Source organism: Paroedura picta, chromosome 5, assembly GCF_049243985.1.
Source record: "Paroedura picta isolate Pp20150507F chromosome 5, Ppicta_v3.0, whole genome shotgun sequence".
NCBI lineage: Eukaryota > Metazoa > Chordata > Lepidosauria > Squamata > Gekkonidae > Paroedura > Paroedura picta.
Window position 1 is genome coordinate 9,242,101 of NC_135373.1, and position 24,473 is coordinate 9,266,573.

The 24,473-nt window shown below is 45.9% G+C and overlaps 1 protein-coding gene across 1 annotated transcript; it reads left to right on the plus strand.

The window, feature by feature from the left end:
- The first annotated feature begins 6,017 nt into the window (after positions 1 to 6,017).
- LOC143838943 (chemerin-like receptor 1) lies at positions 6,018 to 11,958 on the plus strand. Its single transcript, XM_077340839.1, has 2 exons — positions 6,018 to 6,148; positions 8,464 to 11,958. Exon 2 carries the CDS (start codon positions 8,509 to 8,511, stop codon positions 9,568 to 9,570), a length of 1,062 nt encoding a protein of 353 aa, XP_077196954.1. The 5' UTR covers positions 6,018 to 6,148; positions 8,464 to 8,508; the 3' UTR covers positions 9,571 to 11,958.
- The last annotated feature ends 12,515 nt before the right edge of the window (positions 11,959 to 24,473 follow it).

Here is a 24,473-nt window from a genome sequence, read left to right on the forward strand (position 1 = left end):
TGCCATGCTTTGTCCCGCCCCTGGCCGTCAATCAAACGAGCAGCCAATGGGTGGTTGTTACCATGCTCCGGAAAAGCCCCTTTCCCTTTAAGAACACGTTGCAATGAATATGCCTTGATTCCTTGCTTCCTCCTAACGTAGAGACTCATGTAGCTGGCAGCTGGCCTGTGAGCTGCCGATTCATCATTGCCACGCTCCCCCGAGTGACCCCCCCCCCCGTGCACAGGAACGATTTTCGACCGAAAATAAAGGGAACTTGCAAATGGGGCTGTGTTGTGCTTGGTGACTTGAGGCGAGCTTTAAAGCAGCTGTGTGGAGGGACTGCAGCTGGAGAAGCCTCGCTGGGTGAATGAAGGCTCGCTGGTTCGTTGCTCTCCGCTCGGTCCAAGAAAAAAAATGGTGATCGCTTCACCGGAAGTTCAGAGGAGAGAGCCAGGGGGAGGGACTTTGCTGAAACCACAACAATGGTAACACAGAGAACTTTTTCACTAGTGTTGCAGATTGGTTGCAAGAGTGTAGCGCTTTCCAGAGGGTGAATCCACTTTTTGGGATTTCCCTGGAAGCGCTATAATGAAGCGCTTCTAGCAGGACTGTTTCAGGAGTGTGGCAGATTGTGTATGACGTTGTGCATAACTGCATATTAGTACCGATTACAATTTGCCACACTCCTGCTACATTAAACCTGTGCGGAATGGACCTAAGTCTGTCCATCTTAGGTGAAGTATTCCTCTTTTCCTACTGCCTTCAAATTTTTCTACCATTATTGTCTTTTCCAGTAGAAACAAAGCAAGGGTCCAGGAGCACCTTAAAGATTAATAAAATTTAGGGCAAGGCATGAGCTTTGAGTAGTCAATGCTCACTTCTTCAGATACAGCTAGAATATGAGTCCATCTATCCTGTATTTAGGAGAATGGAGTGATTTCAGATGCCAAAAGAGACTCCTGCCTGAAGTAGTCGCAAAGCAACATACAATGGCCTTTCCTTCCTTTCCCCACAACCAACACCCTGCGAGGCGGGTGAGGCTGAGAGAGCTCTGAGAGAGACTGCTCTGTGGGAACAGCCTATCATAAGGCTGTGACTAGCCAGCTTGGTGTAGAGGTTAGGAGCGCAGACTTCTAATCTGGCAAGCCAGGTTTGATTCCCCACTCCCCCACATGCAACCGGCTGGGTGACCCTGAGCTTGCCACAGCACTGATAAAGCTGTTCTGACCCAGTGGTAATGTCAGGGCTCTCTCAGCCTTACCTCCCTCACAGGGTGTCTGTTGTGGGGAGAGGAAAAGGAAGGCAACTGTAAGCCACTTTGAGACTGCTTCCGGTAGAGAAAAGCAGCATATAAGAACCAACTCTTCTTCTTCTATCCCAAGGTCGCGCAGCTGGCTGCATGTGGAGGAGTAAGGAACTTAATGCTGGTCATCCAGGGTGGGTTCCTTGTAGGAACACACTGATCCCGGAACCCCTGGGATGAACTACCAAGAAAATCAGGAGAAAGTCAAGCATGTGGAAAAGCACTGAAACAGATTGCAGCTGACTTTGATTTCCAGGAGAGCGTAATGGGATTTTTCTTCCCACATCCAATGAGGTAATCTGGATTAAAGGCTCTGAATACGACACTGCTTATTCAAAAATGCTGAGTGGTAGAATTTCCAGGATCTCTCTATTAGAGGCTGTCTATCAACCTTGACATCTGCTAACAGAAATGAGATGTGTGACTTCCGTTCTTTGAACCCTAATCAGCAAACCTAATCAAAAATCTTCAAAAACGTTTATCTTCTATTGCAAAAACTGAATAGTTCTCTTTGTTAAAAATATGTTAAGAAGGACAGGCAAGTGCAAATTAATCCTGCATGTTAGAACAAGCGCTAAAACTGTCAAAGTTCCTAATGTTTCTAATGATTATAGTCAGTAATATTTTAAGAACAAACAAGGTTTCAGGTTTTTGTCTCACTATTTCTTGGCATTATTTTAAAAAAAAACAAGTCAAATACTCCCAGAAATCTCACATAATGCATCAATCATCATCTGTTCCACATAATATAATTCTGTTAAGGCCTTGGAGGAGGAGCCTGTCTCATGGCTTAAGTGCTGCTCAGCCACTCAGGGGGGCTGTCCCACCCCTGTGCCTCCTCCTCCAACCAACTTGCCTGTCTCCAGCAGCCAGCCAATCGCCTTCTGTCCCCCACCCCTGACCACCCCCTGCTCCTTCCACTTCCCTCTGAGGCTCGGAAGCTGCAGATCCTTGCTGCGTGAGAGCTGCCCCTGCTGGTGAGTTCCCTAACAGCTGCCTGCAGCCTTTCCAAGTCCTGGGGAGAGGGGGAGGCCATCTGCAGAGTTCTTCCACCCCACCCCCCTAATCTAGTGTCCATTGTATTCCTGAATGCAACAGGCTTGGCTCCTCGTCTTTTCTAAATCTAATCCTTACTCTGTATCAATCATTTAACTTTTTTCTAACTTTTTCAATTGACTGTCAAAGATTAAAATAGCCTTAAGCAACCAGAATCCACCAATAGTTCCACATAGTCCACATACTCATAGCTAATCTGGATGTTTGGCAAGAAAAGAGAGGAAGTAATCTGATACGGCTAGAATAGCACCACAACCCTCAATTTGTGTAGTGGTTGGGAGTGCAGATGGTGAAGTTATTGCTGAAAAGAGTGATCACCCTCCCTACCCGGCTGCTCACCTCTCCGGGAGCCTGGCTGCTGTATCTTGTGAGTTCGTGGAGCTCCACATGGGCTGCGGTGGCTAGGAGGCAGCAGCCAGGAGAAGGCTGCCGTGGCGGGCAGGAGGAGACGACGGCCAGGGGGAGGCACTGGAGCCGCCACCACCAAGGAGGTGGCTGCAGTCCATGTGAGAAACCGGTGGCAACGGCAGCAGCATGGAGGTGGCACACAAGGCCGCGCGGAGCACGTAGCCGACAGCACGAGCCCGCTGAGAAGCCTCTGTCCGCGCCACGAGGGACGTTGCACCGTGGGAGGCATCTCTCTCCAGATATTTGCATGCTCACCACCAGCCGACCCAAGGCCACCAGCCCTGAGCCTGACCTACGCTCTCCCCCCACCTTGTGACAGAAAGGTTGCCTGCGGAGTGCCAGCCCTCTTCGTGCCTCGCCATCGCTGCCTCCTCCTCAATGGTCATCCCGCTAGCACCTGCTGCTATTCAGCTTGCAGCGAGCTTTCTACTAGTGTTATATGTTTTACAAGAATGGGATTATATGTCGTTCTGCCATTTGAGCATGGGGTGGATCCGTTTGTGGAGCAGGCCATGCCCACGTGCTGGCCTACTGAATAGAGGGGGTTTCTCTAAGAGGCTGTGGGAAAGCGGAGCCAGCTGCCCCCCCCCCATTCATGGATGAGGGGGCCTTGATGGCAGGGCCGCATTTCTGGCAAAGGAACCCAGCAGGGGCTCATGCCTCGATGGATTCCTGACCATGGCCTCCTCCCTGGGGAACCAGCAAGCCACTGGGGGTCCAGGGATCCTGGTGGCCTTGCCGGATGGACATGGGCATTGTCCGCTGATGTCAAGGGGCTACCTTGTGGCCGGTAGTCCACAAGTGGGCCGGATCCTGATCCCCCATGCTGTGCAACACTCTGTTGTTAATAAGGCCATGGCCAGTTTTATGCCAAAAGGCTTCTGGTCTGTGTCCTGGCTGAAGCGTGGATGGTATCCCCCTGCAAAGCAAAGGTAATTGTATATGGGTTGCTCGGTTCCACTGAAACATGGGCGGAGTCAATAGCTCCACACCGCCTTAAGAATCTTCTGTCACTCATCTGTCTTTAACAGCACAGTAGGTTGATAGGAGCATGAAAATCAAACGTTGTCAACTGTGAAACGCTGTAGCTAACTGAGGGCATGGTCCTGGATATAACCCTAGAAAAGGACGTAGATACAGACCTAGATATAGACCTAGATAAAAAGGACGTAGACCTAGATATAACCCTAGAAAAAGGATGGTTCCCTTCAGTTTCCCTTCAGAATGGGCATTACCTCAGGATGTTGTCCCTGTAACTTTTACCTCTATGCCAGGAGACACATTGATGAAAGAAGAACATAACAAGGAGCAGCTATAGTGTGAGATTGTACAATTAACAAAATGTCAGTTATTGAGGGAAAATTGGTACCAAATGTTTTATGGGTGGTATATGACCCCTAAAGGTATAAGCAGGATTTCAAGTCAATATGATGGGAACTGTTGGAGGTGGGCTTTCCTTTCACATGTGGTGGTCTTGTGAATGTATTTTTAAAAATAATGACGGTTCTTATATGCCGCTTTTCTCTACCCAAAGGAGTGTCAAAGCGGCTTACAATCACCTTCCCTTTCTTCTCCCCACAACAGACACCCTGTGGGGTGGGTGAGGCTGAGAGAGCCCTGATATTCCTGCTCGGTCAGAACAGCTTCATCACTGCTGTGGTGAGCCCAAGATCACCCAGCTGGTTGCTTGTGGGGAAGTGCGGAAAACCCGGCTCACCAGATTAGAAGTCCACACTCCCAACTACTACACCAAGCTGGCTGTCAAGAATGTATAAAAATACATGTTGCAACGGAGAAAATCTTAAGCATTGAGTTCCCTTAGGTGCTAAATTTATGTTGCTAAGTGTCTTCCCAATTAATCTGCCTAACCATGCTATATTTTTTCCCCATGAGACCTTTGCAGCTAGATTATTACTGGCATTGAGATGGAAGCATCAAGAAGAACACAATGTGAACTTACAGTTGGAGGAGATCAGAAAGTTTGCACAATAACGAAGTGGACTAATTTAGCAAACAGAAAACCACCAAAAGAATCCCCTGAGTGCCGGGACTTATTCTTACGATTTGTGGATAGACAAAATTATTAAACAACTAGCAGCTAAGCAATTGCATGGCAGAAGGCAGCGGGCGCTAGTGGGAGTACATGGGAGGTGATTGCTGTGGAGGCGCAGAGAGGCCTCCGCACGGCAGGCCCCATCCCCAAAGGCAGCGTGTGGGGGTGGTGTGGTGCAGAGGGCATGTGGGCCATAGGCTGGGTTCGGATGGGCAGCAATGTACAAGGCAGCGGTGGGGGCTCTGGGCATGCAGGGGCAGCGGAGGTGGCAGCATGGAGGATGGGGCAGCTGCGGCTGGCACCGGCCGCCAATGGTGTGGCCTCCTCAGGGGGGGGGAGTGTTTCCGGGACCTAGCTAGTCCCGGTGGTGCAGTGGCACGGAACACAGGGGTTCCGGAGGGCGCGTGCAGACCGTCGGTGGTGCAACCCGTGCAGTGTGGTGTGTGGTGGTGGCGGCTGGTGTGGGCAACTGCCAATCCTGGTTGGCAGAGCCAGCTGCTGCCCTTCTTGCCGCCGGTGGTGGGTGCATGAACCCGGCGCCTACTCATGTTGGGCGGTGGCGGTGGCCTGCTCTGAGCATCATGTTGTCCCAAGGTGCCAGCTCCAGTTCCGCAGCAGCTCTGTGTGTGCACGGGCGAGAGGCGAGCGGGCAGTCAGGGAGGGCGGGTGGTGTAGGGGCCGGCCCAATCATTGGCCCAGATTCGAGTCCGGACACTGTCCTGAGGCCGGACACACTCCACCCCTAGGCCTATTTCCCAATTATATATATGAATCATGGATGGATAAGGATTTTTTGTATTTTCTGGAGAGGGATTTCTTGGCTTTTGTTTTAGCTAGCTCGAAACACTTTTGTGATCAATATGTTTTGTTGTGTTTATTATCTGTTACTTATGTTTTATTCTTTATAATCCTTTTTCTTCCTCTGTATTCTTTATATTTATAATTTTTAGTTTTAAATTTAAATTTAAATTTTTTTAAGAACGCGATCTGTGTTTTTCCTATAACTTTCATGTCAGGAGACCCATAGATTCAGTTGCCTTATTTGGCACTGCAGGTGTAGGGACATGAACAACACCGACACAAATGCAGAAAACTGCACATCACAGCACTGCCAACGCCACCCAATTTCCTGCCCTCCCAAACCCACAATGCTTAGAGGCTGGTTATCAAACCCCAACAAACCTCTGATGGTGAGATAAAGGATAGAATTAACGGCAAAGGGAAGAGGGGAAGGTAGAACAGCAAACGACGAAGACAGTAAACGGGCTTCTTTTCTCTTCTCCAGATTCCTTAAACTGCAGGCAGTCCTGAATCGGACTCTGGGACATTGTTCTGCTTCGCTCCAGGTCAGTGCCAGAAAAACCGGGACCAAATGACATAATGAGTGCTTGTTTTTGTAGGAAGTACCTCTGGATGCATGGGGATTTTGGTTCAGAGGCATGCTTAGTGGCGCAGAGCATCTCTTCGGAACGGTGGGAGCGCTATACTACTGAACTCAAGACATATCGGTTTTGTGTCTCAGCTGACATACATTTGAAATAGTAATAGTAGCAGTTTGATTTGTTTGGTTCAGGTGTGGGGGTAGAGCCATATTCCAGCCTGGAGCAATGATTTATCCCATCAAGGAATTTCATTGTCTGTTTTCTGCTGAGAGACAGCTTGGTGTCGTGGTTAAGAGCAGTGGTCTGTAATCTGGAGATCTGGGTTAGATTCCCCACTGCTCCTCTACAAGCAGCCGGCTGGGTGACCGTGGGCCTGTCACCATTCTCTCAGAGCTCTCTCAGCCTCACCTCCCTCACAGGGTGTCTGTTGTGGGGAGAGGAAGGGAAGGTGATTGTAAGCTGCTTTGAGACTCCTCCGGGTAGTGAAAAGTGGGGTACAAAAAACAACTTTTCTTCTTCTTCCTGATATGGCATTTATTTTTTCTCCATAATTACGCCTTTCGATGCAGCTAGAATGTGGGCTTACTTACGTTACGTCGGGTTTAACAATGCTTTGCCTTTATCTGATAGCCAAATGATTTTGTTTTGTTTTTTTTATATAATTTTATTATTTGTTATTATATAAAGCATTTACAGAAAGGTAAAAGAGAAAAAAACGACCAGCTGATAAGTAATTATTTCATTGTCTATACATCGTCTATACAAGTATACCATACTTAGTGTAGTCTAATATTATCTCAAGAAATATATAGTCAGTTCCCATTGCATATTGGTCCTAACCTAGCAGTTACTGCTGTCTTTCTTAAGAAAGTCCAGATAATCACTCCACTGTTCATCATATTCTTCCGGTGGTTTCTTCTTAACCACGTTAGTGAGTCTTGCCATTTTTGCTAAGTCCGCTAATTTGTCAAGCCGTGTGGAAATAGTTGGAGTCTCAGTCGCCTTCCAGTGCTTCGCCCACACCAACCGTGCTGCCGTAGTTGCATGGAAGAAGAAGATTCTAGAAGAAGTAGGTAAAGCACTTGGGTGGAAGCTTAGCAGCATAGATTCAGGCTTCATTGGGTATTGCATTTTAAATATTTCCTGTAACACCATATGTATTTTAGCCCAATACTTTTTTGCTTTCTCACAATTCCACCACATGTGATAAAAGGAACCTATTGCTTTATGACATTTCCAACATTTATTATCAAACCTATCTGAGATTTTTGCAATGACCTTTGGAGTAATATATCATCTATAAAACATCTTATACCAGTTTTCCCTTAAAATCTGGCTGTTGGTTTGTTTAGGAATTTTGGTCCAAACTCGTTCCCATTCCTCCATAGCAATTATGGAGCCCAGGTTTTGCATCCATTACGTTACGTCGGGTTTAACAATGCTTTGCCTTTATCTGATAGCCAAATGATTTTGGATTTTATTCTGGGTGTTAAATACACATGTTTTCTGACTGATGCTACTCTTAAACGACCCCTGAAACCTGTGGGAATTGTGGCCAAAGATAGATGTGGTGTTAGCTGTGAGTTTAGCTGGCTCTAGGAAAAATAAGTCATATTATTATTTATTAGACTTCTATTTTGCTGCTTTCCAGTGGCTTGCAACATAACCTCCCACATGAAACCCATTTTACCCAAGGCTCTCAGCCCCCTATGACCACAAAAGACTGGCAGTGTATAAATCCTTTCTTTGAGCAGACCTCCCTAGAGGTGGGGGATGTAGATGTACTACAACTGAGCCTGAGGAGGGCTGTGATATCCCTAGCACTAGCGCTGGCCTCACCCCAAAACCTGGTGGAAGAGCCTTTGCAGAACTGTGATAGCTCCGTCGGGGCCCTCAGCTCTCCTTAGAGCTCATTTCACCAGGTTGGGGCCAGGACTGAGAAGGCCCTGGCCCTAGATGAGGCCAGGCGCCCTTCCTTAGGAGCAGGGACCTCCAAGAGATTCGCACTTGTAGAGCTTTGTGGGGGACATAAGCAGGCAAGCAGTCCCTCAGGCAGGTTTTGGAGGGCAGGTTGACTGACCACTGTTCCCTACTCTAGTTAAATTGTACTTTCTAGCAACCAGGTTCTGGGGCACAGAGCAAAGGTATCCTTTTCATGTACTGTTTGCGAAGCTCCACAGGTAGCTGCATTGTTGCTGTTGGGTACAGATTTCTCAAGTAGGTGGGCAATGACCAGAAACCCTCAAGACAGTACTTACATTCTTGTGTTTTTCATCCAGGAGAAGACAGAAGACGAGAGTGAAGGAGAGTGTCCCTGAAAGAAAATGGAGAACACCACTCTTGCCTACGATAATTTTAGTCTCATGAATGAACAACCTATGGACCAAGAATATGTGCTGCACGTCTTCTCCATGATCATCAACAGCCTGACCTTCTTATTTGGGTGCATTGGAAATGGCCTAGTCATTATCATCATTGGCTTCTGCATGGAGAAGACAGTCAATACCATCTGGTTCCTCAACTTAGCTATCGCAGATTTCACCTTCACCTTCTTCCTGCCATTGAACATTGTCCACCTCGCCCTGGGCCTTCATTGGCCCTTTGGGGAGGCCATGTGCAAGATCAGCAGCACCCTGGTCTTGGTCAATCTCCACGCAAGTGTCTACTTCCTTATGATCATTAGCATAGACCGTTGTGTTTCTGTGAGATGTCCCATCTGGGCTCGGAATCACCGGACCCTCCGCCTGGCTTCCTTTGTGGCTTTGGGTGTTTGGATCCTGGCCCTGGCGTTGAGTTCTCCAAACCTTCGATTCAGGAAGACCATACGTGTTGGGGAGGTGGTTGGGTGCTATAGAGAATTCAGTAGTGATGAGGAACAAGCAAAAACCATCCACCGTGCCACAGTAATCAACCAGTTCATCTTGACCTTCGCTATCCCCTTCATGGTTATCACCGTTTGCTATGGAGCGATTGTTCTGCAGCTCAGGAGGGACCGCCTAAGCCAATCAAGCAAGCCCTTCAAGGTCATCACCGCTGTCATTCTGGCGTTTTTCATTTGCTGGTTCCCATATCATGTTTTCGCTTTCCTTAAGGTCCAAGCCTACAAGGACAAAACACTGCACCGAGTCCTCATCACGGGTATTCCTTTGACATCCAGCCTGGCCTTTGTCAACAGCTGCCTCAACCCCATCCTGTATGTCTTCATGGGGCGTGGTATTAAGCAAAGGTTGAAATGCTCCGTCCTATCAATATTTGAGAATGCCTTCTCCGAGGGGACCAGCCAGAGAACAACACATGAAAGGAGCGTTGATAAGAATATTTCCAGACTAGAGACTTTCCCACCAACTCCAAAGGGACAGGAAGAAGTAACGTCCATGCATGGATAAACTCCTCATTCACTGGTCAAGGGAAATTGGGGAAAGAAATCTGGTTTACAGTCAGGAAAGATCTCCAAACCAGGCTTTAATTGGCCATAGCTGGGAAGTGGGGGTGGGGGCGAAGTGGCAGGGGTCTTCACTTAATTTTGCTCAGAAAAAGAGAATGTAACTGCATACATATTGGTAGGTTGGTTCCCGCATATTAACAAAATTGGGGAAGCTGGAAAATGAGCATGTTTTTTTCCATTGCCACCCAGGATAGAGGAGCACTTTCCTATAACCCCCCCCCCCCCAATGCTGCCTGCATTCCCAAAGCCTGAAATCACTTTGAATCAGGGCATCTTCCTCCCCCGTGGCCACACAGCAGGGACTCTCCTCTCTATGGCGGAACCTGCTCTCTCCCCATTAATGATTTCCTCCCCAAATATTCTCCCAAAATTCTTTCAGGATAGTCGATTGCAGAATAATCCCAATTGCTCCACCTTTCCTTTTCTCTTCCCCACTTGATCTACAGCAGGGACTCCCCCCCCCCCATCCATCCTTCAGAAGCAGGCCGCAGGCTCGCCTGCCTTCTCCAATCCTCCAGGGACAAAAAAGAATCCCAGTCTTTCTTGTTATATCAATGCAGCGTTGTAACACAATAACTAAGAAAAAATACCTTGGGGGGAAGGGGGGAGGGAGGAGACATGGAATGAAGGAGCACGATTAAAAGAAAGGTACAATCAGGCACCATTTGGCAATTAAAAAAAACGTTTGGGAATGAGGAAAGGAGCAAAGCATTATGGGAGGCTGCCTCCTTCTGACCCCAATGTGGAAAACATATGGTGAATTACAGCCTGGAAAAGGAAGGGAGGAAGGCCCAAGTGCAGAAAGCAGAGAGCCAACTTGCATCATCCAATCGAAGTCCAAAGCAAGGCTAAAATGAGGTATGTATACTAATGCGGAAACGGTCTGACTCAGGCCTGACAAGAATCCTCCAGAACAATAACAGTGCTGCTCCATGTTTATTAGTGCAGCAAGCAATTCAGTCACGGTTTTCTTTTCAGGAATCAATCTTGAAAATAATGAAAAGCTGTTCACAAACGTTTCTTTGCGATCTGTAGGCTCTCACCCAGTGCTTTTCCCTTGGAAAAAAAATTCCTCTTCAGACATACATATGTCAACTAGAAAATTAAACCAGTTATGTAGCGATTCATAGGCAGCTCATCCTTTTCTTAGTGCTGTTATTAACCCATCTATCCTTACCATTAGTATAGCTCTTATATTTTAGAAACAGCCATGTAGGTGGCCCTGTCCGGATCACAAAGGGCCACCCTGTCTGGGTGGTGTCCAGGTGGTGTCTGGGTCAGCGGGCCAATCCAGCTTTGCTGGGTGCATCAGGATTAGGCCAGCCCCTGAAGCGCCCACCTCCAGGAGCCAACTGAGCAGGCCAATCCAGACACATGCAGCAAAGCTGGGCGCATCCAGATTGGGATGGCCCCTGGAGCAGCTGCTTGCAGCGCCCGCTCCTCCTCGGTGAGGCCCTTCCCTACCAGCTACCGCACCACCCAGCCACCATACCAACAAAGGCCCCTCCGTCGAGACCGCCCACTGCTGGCTGTCGCCCACACCGTCTCCCCCAAATGGCCTTCCAGCCCACCATCACTGCCGCCCGCTTGCTCCCCGATCTCCCCAGTTGATTCAAATATGGGTTGTCCCGGTGGCTCTCACTGGCCACCTGACCACGCCGACGTGGCTGCTCACCTGGGCTGCCGCCCACCTTGGCCTGATGCTGTGCCAGTGCTTCCCGGTGGTGCCCTCACACCTGGAGGTGCACACCGGGCAAGCCTCGCACCCTCGCTGGCCCACCTACAACCTCCCTTGGTCAAGCAGCACCCACCCAGCCGCCGATCTACTCCCTGGCTGCCTCGTGCCCTAACCTCCCTCCTCCAGGTATGCCGCTAGATCCCATTGCATTCCTGGATACAATGGGCTTTCCTACTAGTATTGATATAAAAAGCTTTACTTCTGAATTTGTCTGAAGGATTTGAATTTATGCTTTCATTGGTTTCACTGTTAAACCTAACCATCAAAGATTTCCTTTTTCGGTGACATTCTGTGGCTTTATACTCAGATTCTGGTATCAGTTTTCCCCCTCCCTAAATCTTCAAATTTGTGAAACTTGTCTCATGTACTATGTAAATAAAACAAAAGGCTGTCATAAAGATTTATTATTGAACAGAAATTGATGCCAGACTGCTGTAAAGCTGTATTACTACTATATAAATCTTTTGGAGAATGAATGTCCTTTGAAATTATACATATCAGAGCTGTTTTGTAATTATTCAGTTTTTTGACAAGAGCCTTTGCTTCACGAACAGGAGTTGTTGATACTCAACAAAGCTTGGGGAATTCCAATATAATTTTCATTAAAAAGCTTTAGTAGCATCGTTCTTGGCTGACCAACTCATTTCAGATAAATTGTTCACAATATTAATATCTTTCTTCATATTCTCCTTTAATTTTATCCGTCTTTGTGGTGAGGCAACTAGGAATAGATAAGCTGTTTTATGAAGCTTAAAGAAACCTACACACATAGAATCATAGATCAGGAAGGTACCTTCAGGGTCATCTGCAAATAAGTTGAACAGCACAGGGTCCCGGACAGATCCCTGAGGCACTCCACTCATCACTTCTGTCCAAGAGGATGATGAACCATTAACAAGCTCCCTTTGTGTGTGATTTGTCAACCAGTTCTCAATCCACCTAACAGAAATATGATCCATACCACATTTTCCAACTTGTCAACATGAATATCATGTGGAACCTTATTAAAAGCTTCTCTGAAATTGAGAAACTATATCCACAGCATTCCCCTGATCCAGCAAGGTAGTAACATTTTCATAAAAAGAGATAAGGATAGTCTGGCATGGCTTATTCTTGAGAAAGCCATACTGACTCTTAGTAATCACAGCCTTCTGCTCTAGCTGCTCAAGGACTGACTGTTTGATGGTCTATTCTAAAAATCTGCCAGCTATATATGATGCATCGGTATTTACCTGGATCCTCCTTTCCCCCCTTCTTGAAGATGGGGACAATATTTGCCTGGCTCCAGTCTTCTGGCATTTCACCTGTTCTCCAAGAATTTTCAAAAATAATGGACAGAGGTTCACAAATTACATCTGCAAGTTCTTTTAGTACTCTTGGATGAAATTCATCCAGCCCAGGGGACTGGCTGTTTCTGTGCAACACACTGCTGTATCTGCAACAATTAAATTCAAACTGGGAGTGGTGCAAGGAACCCATTTGGGTTAATTGTTCATTTCATGAAATCTTGCTTGCTCACCACTTAGGTACTTATATCCAACTTGTGCTCTCCCAGCTGCACTGTCTCTAGATTGGAGATGGGATAGGTGCTAGCTTTTAAAGCCCTAAACAGTCTGGGATGCTCATATCTTTGGAACCAACTCTTCCATTATGCCCACCAAAGAATACTAAGATCTGTAATCAGAATTTGCTCAGGATCCTTGGACCCTAAGAGGTCAAACTGGTCTCAACCAAGACCAAGGCTTTTTTTTAGTCCTGATCCTGATCTGGTGGAATGTTCTGCCTGGTTGGGTAGAATAGTGATCCCCAACCTGTGGGCCGCGGACCACATGTGGTCCTTTGACTAATTGGAGGTGGGCCCCGAAGGACGTCTTTCCCCCCCCCCCCGGCCCTTTACTTCACCCCCCCCCAGCCCTTTACAACACACTTCATTGTTGTAGAGTGTCTGTATCTTATTTTGAAGGGATGTTTAAACATTACCATAGCGATCAGAGAGCATTAGGGCAGTGGTTGAGAGTAGAGGAGTAAACTACCCCCCCCCCCCCACCGGGCCTCAGTAAAAGGCATTGAGTGGTTCCCGGTGATAAAAAGGTTGGGGACCACTGTGGTAGAACATTCATAACTAAAATTTCTTCCCATTAAATTCTACCCATACATTGCCCTCTAGTGCCGAAAAGTCACTTGGCTAGCTAATGCTTCAACCAGAACTCAAAATGCAGGTACAGCCGAGACAATGACCTTTATTTGGATTCCAAACAGGAAGATCCCAGCAGATGAGCCCCCTGAAGTCTTCAAAGATCATCAGTTTCCAAATCCATTTAATATATTCTTCTGCATACTAAAAATACATTTTGCTATTGTCCCAGAGCACACAGGTGAAGATACACTATCGATAACTTTATTTGTTATTCGCAGATCTTCAGTACAGTTCTTTCAACGTAGGGATTTTCTTCCGTTTCATTCTGTGATTACTGAGGCATAATATACTTCCTTAGTCACTTGCATAGTTGCTATCATAACCTGACCCATAAATCTTAAGGCTAGTTTGCTTGTTAACTGTAGCTGAATATCAATCAACCTCTATTTTAAACACCTTCATAATTAACTAAGGGACACACCACCTCTCAGTGTACTGTGATATCTCTACCTTTGTTGTTGTTGTTGTTAGGTGCGAAGTCGTGTCTGACCCATCGCGACCCCATGGACAATGATCCTACAGGCGCTCCTGTCTTCTTCCACAGTGGTCCCCAACCACCGAGCCGCGGCTCCCTGTCCCCGCCCCCCCCCCCCACAGCAAGAAACTTCCCAGGCCTCAAGCAAATCGGCCGCCAAAGTGGCCGATTTGCTTGCGGCCCGGCAAGCTTCTTTTTGTGGGGGGGGGAGAGGGAAGCGCAGCTGCAGGCACAAACGCACATGCACAGCAGGAAATTGCCATGCATGCGCGTTTGTGGCCGCGCATGGTGCAAACGCACCTGCCGCGCCCTCCTTCCCACCGGTCCGCAGCCTAAAAAAGGACGCGGACGACTGCTGTACCATTCCCCGTGGTCCATTTAAGTTTGCACCTACTGTTTCAGTGACTCCATCCAGCCACCTCATTCTCTGTCGTCCCCTTCTTCTTTTGCCCTCAATTGCTCCCAGCATAAAGCTCTTCTCCAGGGAGTCCTTCATTCTCATGAGGTGGCCAAAGTATTTGAGTTTCATCTTCAGGATCTGGTCTTCTAAGTAGCAGGCAGGGCTGATCTCTCTAGCTTTACCTACAATTTAATCTTATCGATTAAAATCCCAAAATATTGAAGCCCTTCAATGCTTCACTGTGCTATCACAGGTAGTTTTTTCCTCTACCCCAGGGATGGCCAAACTGTGACTCTGAATCTAGATTGGTGCTACTCAGCTGGTAGGATGTGTGTCATTAATGGTCTATTCTTGCAAGAGAAATCATGCTCAGTGTGGCAAGGTCATATCACGTGATGAGGGATAGGAGTCGCAGCCTAGGATCACTGTAGGGGTAGTCCATAAACACCTAGTTTCTTTAAATGAAACTATGAAGTCCTCTGGGCCAAATGAATTGCATCCAAAGGTACTAAGAGAACTTGTGGATGAATGCATCATCATGACATCTATAGCTGGCAGATTTGTCGGTCCTTGAGCAGCTAGAGCAGAAGGCTGTGATTACTAAGAGTCAGTATTCATCTGCAGGCTATAGAGATCAGCATTCCAGGGGGAAATGACTGTTTTGGAGGTGGAATTTTGCTATGACAGCTCATCCCCGGGCAACAGAGATCAGTCCTTCTGGATGAAAGGGCTCCTTGGGAGGGGGGATTCTGTGGCATTGTGCCCCATGGAGGTTCAGGGATGCCAGCCTGCAGGTGGGACCGGGAGAATCCCCAGAATGAAAGCTCCTCTGCACACAGCAGAGATTAGTTTCCCTTAGAGGAAAGGGCTGCTTGAGAGAGGGTATGTGTCTCTTTGGCATTGTACTCCATGGAGGTAAAAGGATGCCAGCCTCCAGGTGGGACCTGGTGATCTCCCAGAATGAAAGCTCCTCTCCAGACTGCAGAGATCAGTTCCCCAAGTGGAAAAGGCTGTTTGGGAAGGTGTCCCCAGGCATATTCTCTATAACTTGTAAACCTCATTTTTTTTTCCCACAAAGGAACATTGACATATTGACTCTATTTGCATTTTCAAACCATGCCATCGGCCTGACTTTGACTCCCATGTAGCCCTTTGCTTATGTGTTTGTGGATAACATGCAGTTGAAGACCTTTCTCATTATGTTTTAGATATTACTGAAACCAAAGACCACATTCTTAACTAGAAGAAGAGCTGGTTCTTATATGCTGCTTTTCTCTACCTGAAGGGTGGTATATGACCCCTAAAGGTATAAGCAGAATTTCAAGTCAATATGATGGTAACTGTTGGAGGTGCTCTGAGGCTCTTGGGATAATAATAAGACTTGGTTCTTATATGCCACTTTTCTCTACCCCAAGGAGTCTCAACGTAGCTTACAGTCGCCTTCCCTTTCCTCTCCCCACAACAGAAACCCTGTGAGGTGCGTGAGCCTGAGAGAGCCCTGATATTACTAAAGAAGAAGAGTTGATTCTTATATGCTACTTTTCTCTACCCAAAGAGTCTCAAAGTGGCTCACAGTCGCCTTCCCTTTCCTCTCTCCACAGCAGACCCCCTGTGAGGGAGGTGAGGCTGAGAGAGCCCTGATATTACTTCTCTCTCAGAACAGCTTTATCAGTGCCGTGGCGAGCCCAAGGTCACCCAGCTGGCTGCATGTGGGGGAGCGGGGAATCAAGCCCAGCTCGCCAGATTAGAAGTCCACACTCCTAATTGCTACACCGCTGGCTCTCAACTAGATTTATATTGGGCCAACATTTTTATACTGACATAGATAAATTAGTCTTTCTGTTAACAGATACCAATCTTTTGACTAGTTATAATGTGTCATCATTTGCACTGGCTGCAAGGAAAATTCGAGCCAAACTTACCCCATCAGACAGTTAATAGTTTTAACTTTTTAGTGCTTGATATTTAATGGGATCTGACATTTCTACATCACAGGGGAGGGCGGTATATGACTATAAGAAATCAATCAAATTAAATAAATAAATGAATGAATAAATAAATAATACCTTTGTTTCTACTGTTTTATTGCTTTATCAGATATTGCTTTAATCTATATATTCTGTATATACATTGTAATACATTCCTGTGTACACAGGAAAGCTTACACCCAGAGAGCCAGTTTGGTGTAGTGGTTAGGAGTGCGGACTTCTAATCTGGCATGCCGGGTTCAATTCTGCGCTCCCCCACATGCAACCAGCTGGGTGACCTTGGGCTCACCACGTCACTGATAAAACTGTTCTGACCGGGCAGTGATATCAGTGCTCTCTCAGCCTCACCCACCCCACAGGGTGTCTGTTGTGGGGAGAGGAATAGGCAGGCGACTGTAAGCCACTTTGAGCCTCCTTCGGGTAGGGAAAAGCAGCATATAAGAACCAACTCTTCTTCTTCTTCTTCTTCTTCTTCTTCTTCTTCTTCTTCTTCTAAGAGCCTTTGTCTATAAAAAATAAAATCTATTAGTACTTTCATGCATAAATATCAATATTTCCCACATCAAAACTGATGATGTGTTTGGCATCAAGCCACTGGCTTTTTCATGTCTCAGGACACGTAAGGCAGAAAGCAGTCCCCATGGTAACCAGGCACTCAGTAGCAGAAGACAGAGAGGCAAGACCTCAGAGCTTGGAAGGGAAGCTGGGAGTCTCTGACCAGCCCGGTGGGCAATTCCTACAAAGGCCAGGTGGTGGCAGCAGTTGAACAAAAAAAGAGAAAAGCCCTTTCATTTATTGGAAAAGCTTTGGAAGGCACAGTGGAAATCACTGAGCCTTTGTGGAGAGTGGCATATAAATAAATACATACATACATACATACATACATACATACATACATACATACATACATACATGAATGAATGAATGAATGAATGAATGAATGAATGAATGAATGAATGAATGAATGAATGAAATAGGGCCTGCAAGTCAGAGAAGGACTGTTCCGCCACAAAATATTATTTAAGTTCTGTCTCAATAAAAGTGCAAATGGAAGCAATGAATCACTATGAATATTTCTTCGGAATGAACCAGATGAATTGCTGAGTATACCTCTTGTTAGGGAATTATGGACTGGAGAGAGGAAAATTAGCTAGACTTCAAAGGAGCATGGAAGAGCATGAGGTCATCAGATCTCAGAAGCTAAACAGGATCGGTACTTGGGTGGGAGACCACCAAGAAAGGCTCTGAAGAAGAAGGCCATGGCAAGCCATGTCTGCTTCTCATGGGCTTGGAAAGCTATCAGTTGGTGTGACTTGACAGACCATAAGTGAGCCCCCTCATAGCTTTGAGGTGAGGATCTTAAATGAACACACTATCTGAAATGTCTATACATATAAAGGGACTCAAGATGTCAGCAAATCAAACACTCAGAAATAATGCCATAGAAGGTTGAAAAATGAAACATCATTCTAGAACTGCCTTTCTCAACCTTTTTCCCATTGAAAAATCCCTGAAATATTCTTCAGATCAAGAAGCCTTAAAGTGGAACAATTGCGCAGACTACGGTAGGGAATCAGAGCTGTTTGTTTTCTAGTACTTGATGCTTTTCATTCTAAATGTTGAACATGGGGCTGCATGAAGCTGCCTTATAACTCAGTCAATTTCTGGTCCATCAAAAAGTCAGTATGAGATCAAGATGGTTAAGTCTGTAGTTGGAGAAAAGAGCAAGAGTCCACTCCAGTAGCACCTTAAAAATTTACAAATTTGGGGAAGGGCTCTCAGGAGTCACTGCTCCTGAGGGACTCAACAGGGACTGTTGAAAGATCCTCCTGTGGCAAAACTTTTGTTAGTCTTTATGGTGCTACTGGATTCTTGCTGTTTTCTACTGCCAAAGCCAGCAGTATCTACTCTGATGAAGAGCAGCTGTCCATGGTCTCAGGTAGAGGCCTTACCTAAGGGTTACTCCCTCTTAAGTGAAGATGATACACAGAAAGAGATACCAGGGTATATGGGGGGTATTAGTCCTCATTGACTTTCAATATTAGTTCTCATTGACTTTCATCTACCCAGTTCTGTCCTGGCAGAATGGCAATTGATTTGTTTTTTTCTGCCTAATAGCAGTAATTTACTTCCCTGCTTGTTTGTAATTATCTAAAGTTTCGGGCTTAACGTAATCTTTGCAGAATCTGTGTTCACTTTACCTTCTGATCTTTGACCCCTCTCCAGTGTCTTTTATAATCTCATCATAAAGCTTGAGTCCAGTGGAATCTTTAAGATCAAAGTTTTATTATGGGAACAAGCGTTTGGGTGCATGCACACTTTTCAAGATCTGAACAACTCTGTGTACACAGGAAAGCTTACACCCAGAAATAAACCTTGCTGGTCTTTTAATAAAAAAAAGAAATAACACATGAAAAAAACTGAATCCAAATATTACATCTCAATAGGAATAATGGTTTTCTCCTGGTCAAAAAAATCGAGTGTAATATGGAGCCAATATTAAGAATAGTACATTGTACAATATCTGCATTGTACCCTTATATGCCAAGAAAATGGATCAATCAACCAAAACGGGGAGGGGGGAGACCCACACTGCAGATTAGGGTTTCCAGTTGCCTCCAAGTAACTGCTGGGGGGATGGGTTGCTTCCAGAAACAGGGAGGTATTTCAGCAAAGTACCTATCTGACTCTGCATGGAGTTTTTGCCCCCAAAACAGAGCATTGCCCTTAATGTCATTTCTAGGTTATATAGAGATATTAGTATAATTTTCAGTGTCCCTTTCTTTTTTGGGGGAGGGGGTAATTCCCTTACACACTGGCCAGCTGAACAGCACCAGAGAGGTGGGACTGGGCATCAGGAGACCCCTCCCCACACTGGGAGGTATGTCAACCATATTTGCATGTGACCAACCACAGGTTACAGTTAGGTAAGAAAATAAAATATGTTAGAAAATGCAAATATTTCCCCACATAGTTGATTAATGCTAGAAGGACAACATTCTGTCAAACACATAGCCAACCCACTTCTTCATTAAGGCACATGGGAGACAGCATTCATAGTAAATACTGTCAGCCTTTCTCCAAATTATGCTGAGGCTCCTATAGGACATGCATAGGACACTGGAAGTGCTCATCTGGACCAGGGCCTGTTTTAGAAACATAAGAGGCCTCCAAGAAGAGGCCTGGTCCATAGAATCGATTAAGGTCCCTAGTGTCCTACATCTTTATACTGCTCCACGATATAAATAAAAGCCTAAGGGGGGTGGGCTCAGTCCAGGATAGCTTACAGGAGTCAACGAATGGCCTCTGGCACCTGGACTGACAAGCAGAAGAGCTAATCAGAAGGCGCTTTGCGCCTTCCGATTCGCCCCTCTGCCATTCCCCGTGGGACGCGCCAAGTAGGCAGCCATCAAGGGGAGGCTTCAGCCCAGGCCCCAGAGCAGGCCCACCGCTTCAGGGAGGCAGCGGGCTGCTCCAAGCCCTGCCTCGAAGCCCAGGGACTCGCAGAGCAGGGCGGGCCAGTGGGGGGGCCAGTGGAGGAGACTTAGGCACGACCCTCGGAGCAGGCCCATGCCAAAGCCGGGGACTTGTGGGGGAGGGGCCAGGAAGTGGAGACTTCGGCGCGGGCCTTAGAGCAGGCCCGCCATGTCAGAGACGCGGCGAGCCTGCTCCGAGGCCCATGCTGAAGCTGGGGACTCTCAGGGGAGGGGGGCGGGCAGGGGACTTGTGGGGGAGGGGGGAGGGGCGGAGGCTTCAGAGGGGAAGGGGGGTGGGGGGGCTGCCCCGGCCCCTTCAAAGCCCATCCTTATTGACGGGCTTTGAAGCCTAGTAGTTAACATTATATCACTGTAGGTAAAGGAGCCAACTGTATGTTTAACATTTTTGTTCCTGTATTTTATGTCTGCTGCTTTATTTATTATGCCTGACCACTGATAAAGGCAGCGATGCCGAAACGCATTTGGTCAGCAGAAGCATTGATATGAATATCCACTTGGATTTTAATGAGGCTATATTTCAAGCCTTGTCTTTTTAATTTTAATAAATATTAATATTTAATTTCACAACACATTTTACCCTACAGAGGCTTGAGCACATTCTCCTTATGTTGACCCTTTTTTGGGGGGAGGGGGTTGTATATCTTCATACTTCCATAATATAGAATTCATTTTTTTCTATTATCTCCTTCTAGTATCCCCTCAACCACTGTCTCTTCACAGCAGTGGAGATCCCTGGTGACATTCTAATTACCCAAATGGGAATGATTGGAGCTCATTTGGGTTGGAAGAGGTAATAAACTGGAAGCCAGGGTCTTATCCAACACCCAGGACTGCAGCTGCTTATCTGTGTGTCCCAAGCTTGTAAAATGTTCAAGGAAAAGCACATTCCTTCTTTGAAACCTAACGCACCTTCTGCATTCACAAATCTGTTTCTTTACAGGTCTCATAATGAAATTGGCATCTATCAGATGGCAGGCTGGATTGCATACAATTCACAAACGATTTTATCAAGTACCTCCTCTGTTTCAAAGAGCCATAAAAATGTGAGTGCGAAGGCAAAGACATCAAACTGGGTTACTGCAAGGGGGATTACGGGCTTAGTTTTACTATCAGCTCCAATCTTATCTGTACGTAGAGGAAGGTTTCGATCCACGTCTGACCAGAATGTCCTTGAGATGTCTAGGTCTTCGGTAAGTGAAGAGTGGGATAGAATGGCATCTAGGAATGTAAGATAAAAGATGCTAGTGTTTAGTAATGATTTAAAAACAAACCTGTGCGTCTCTGCCATTGTAAGTCAATGGGGTAATCATCTTATCGGCATTGCCGCCTCTAATTACTGGTGTTGATAATGAAGACCTAATGGTGTGTTTGTATGTTTTTTTGCTTTATTAAAGGAATGTTAGGTGACTTTTTTTAAATTGTGGAATCTTTTTTTTCTAATTTCCAATTTTATTTATAGTCCATTTCATCAAAATACGTTTGACAACCTCAGAAAGGGACATGTTAATAGACTATTAAGTTACATTTACAAATAATAATTTCCAGCTGTATTTGTATTTGTTGTCAATTCCTGGCAAATAGATGGGGAAGAAATGGAGATAGTGACAGATTGTATTTTACTGAGCTCCAAGATCACTGCAGATGGGGACTGCAGCAAAGAAATTAAAAGACGCTTGCTCCTGGGGAGGAAAGCTATGGCAAATCTAGACAGCATCCTAAAAAGCAGAGACATCACCCTGCCAACAAAAGTGTGTTTACTCAAGGCTATGGTCTTCCCAGTACCAATGTATGGCTGTGAAAGTTGGACCATAAGGAAGGCCGAGCGTCAAAGAATTGAGGCTTTTGAACTCTGGTGCTGGAGAAGACTCTTGCGAGTCCCTTGGACTGCAAGACGAACACACCGGTCAGTTCTAGAGGAGATCAGCCCTGACTGCTCCTTAGAAGGCCAGATCCTGAAGATGAAACTCAAATACTTTGGCCACCTCGTGAGAAGGAAGGACTCCCTGGAGAAGAGCCTAATGCGGGGAGCGATGGAGGGCAAAAGAAGAAGGGGACGACAGAGAATGAGGTGGCTGGATGGAGTCACTGAAACAGTCGGTGCAAACTTAAATGGACTCCGGGGAATAGTAGAGGACAGGAAGGCCTGGAGGATCATTGTCCATGGGGTCGCGATGGGTCGGACACGACTTCACACCTAACAACAGCAACAACAATTTGTTGAAGAATATATAGAAAAAAGTCACTAAATCCCCTACAAAGTTGCTGAGTCCTATCTCATTTCCCCTTATAAATCATAACCGATAGTCATAAATCCATAATTATACTTTTCCCCTGATATACTCTATCCAAAGCTTCCATATTGTCTTAAAGTCCAATATTTATCTTCCACATATATTGTCTATTTTGCCATCTTGGCAAGCTCTTACATTTTCACCTGCCAATCAAATATAGTGGGTATTATTTAACTTCCAATTTTTTGCCCCTACTATCATTGCCATCGTTGTCAAGTATCTAATTATCTCTCCATATTTTTTATATTTTCCCTTGACCAAAACTCCTAAAAGATAAGCATCTGGATTTAAGTCTACGGTTTCTTAAGGATTTTTGAGGAGTAACCCCTGTCCATAAACTGTCTCACCAGCAGACGAACATAAGAAGAGCTCTGCTGGATCAGATCAATGGTCCATCTCTTTCCCACAGCAGCCAACCAGTTCCTCTGAACAGCCAACAACCAAGTATAGAAGCTGAGGCCTTCACCTGATGCAGCATCCTGGATCTTGGATTCAGAGCACTAGCACCTCTGAATGTGGAGGTTCCCCTCAGTCTAGTAATCATTGATAGACTTATCCCCCATGAATTAATCTAATCCCTTTAAAGTATATCGGTATATAGAAAACCCAAATTGAGGGTTCCAAAAACAATGTCCTCCAATTCTAATTGTATCCTATCAGTCCGGCCTGTGAAATGCCTTGTGTCTTTCAAATACCTGCCAATTGTTTGGATTGAATGGTTTCAAAAAGGCATCCAAATACATAGCAAGAGCTTCAAGAATGCAGCCACATCCTGTGTCAAAAGGTCTGCCAACTGCTGGAACCATATCTTTATGAATGTTGAGCAAGAGTTCTATTCAGAGAAAGCTGTAAGTAGACTAGGCAAGTAGCCAGCAAAAAAGTCCTTCATCCAAGACACTAGTAATTTCTCTTTTGACCTTAATACTGTGATCCTCAGCAACTTCACTATAGTGTAAACTGTTGTTTACTCGCCTATGTGCCTCCTTTCCCCCCCCCCCCCCCACACACACACGCTGCAACAGCACCCTCCCCTTATCTGCAGGTTTAAAAACACATGCTATTAACGTTTCTAACATTTAACTCTCAGCTGCATTGAAACCTAGTCAAGCTGATACTTCTGTTTGCTGCATTCTTTTAAGAACTTTTGAAATGGATTCTTGAAAGGCAAAGATCCTTGGATTCTGTGAGGGGGGATTTAGAAGTCAATTTTGGTTTAAATTTCAAGCTCTGCTCACCTGATTTTGTTTCTAAATAGCTGTTGATTCTCTATCATTCATTAAGAAGGGTTGTGCTGTGTAGTGGGAACAAAAGAGAATCTCTTTTTAAGAACAGATATTTTCAGTCCTGAGAGTTGACTGTTAGATTTTCTATCTGTAGGCTTTTAAAATCTTTGTCCTGTGATGTATTCTTGGGTCAATTGCCCTTTGTCTCTTGCTACATTTGTCCTGGGGGGGAAATTATGTTATTAGAAATGATAGAAAAAGGGACCATTAGAATGGAAATCTCAGACTCTAAACTGTTTGGTTTATTGATTGATTGATTTCATTACATCAACCTTTCTCACCTTTTTTATCATTGAAAAACCCTTGAAACATTCTTTGGCCTTCAAGAAACCTCAGAAGTGGTACGATGGTGCAGAATAAGGTTGGGAAGCATAGCTGTGTACATGTTGTGATTTGTGATGGTTGTGACTGTCGTGCATAGTGCAGGGGGTTGGACTAGATGACCCAGGAGGTCCCTTCCAACTCTATGATTCTATAATTCTATGTCCACCTAGGGCCCCTTCTCACCTTCCCAGGCCCATCATTGGGAGGGGGTTGACATGAACATATATGGTCATATCACAATAATTGGTTCTTATATGCCACATTTCTCTACCCGAAGGAGTCTCAAAACATCTTACATTCACCTTCCCTTTCCTCTCCCCACAACAGACAGCCCTGTGAGATGGGTGAGGCTGTGAGAGCCCTGAGATTCCTGCTTGGTCAGAACAGCTTGATCAGTGCCGTGGCAAGCCCAAGGTCACCCAGCCAGCTGCATGTGGGGGAGTGGGGAATCAAACCTGGTTCACCAGATTAGAAGTCTGCAGAGGAGGAGGAGGAGGAGGAGGAGGAGGAGGAGGAGGAAGAAGAAGAAGAAGAGAATTGGTTCTTATACGATTCTTTTCTCTATCTAAAGGAGTCTCAAAGCGGCTTACAATTGCCTTCCTTTTCCTCTCCCCACAACAGACACCCTGTGAGGGAGGTGAGGCTGAGAGA

Bases quoted from the DNA above. Each gene is read 5' to 3' on its own strand.
- LOC143838943 (XM_077340839.1), top strand. From the start codon at position 8,509: ATGGAGAACACCACTCTTGCCTACGATAATTTTAGTCTCATGAATGAA.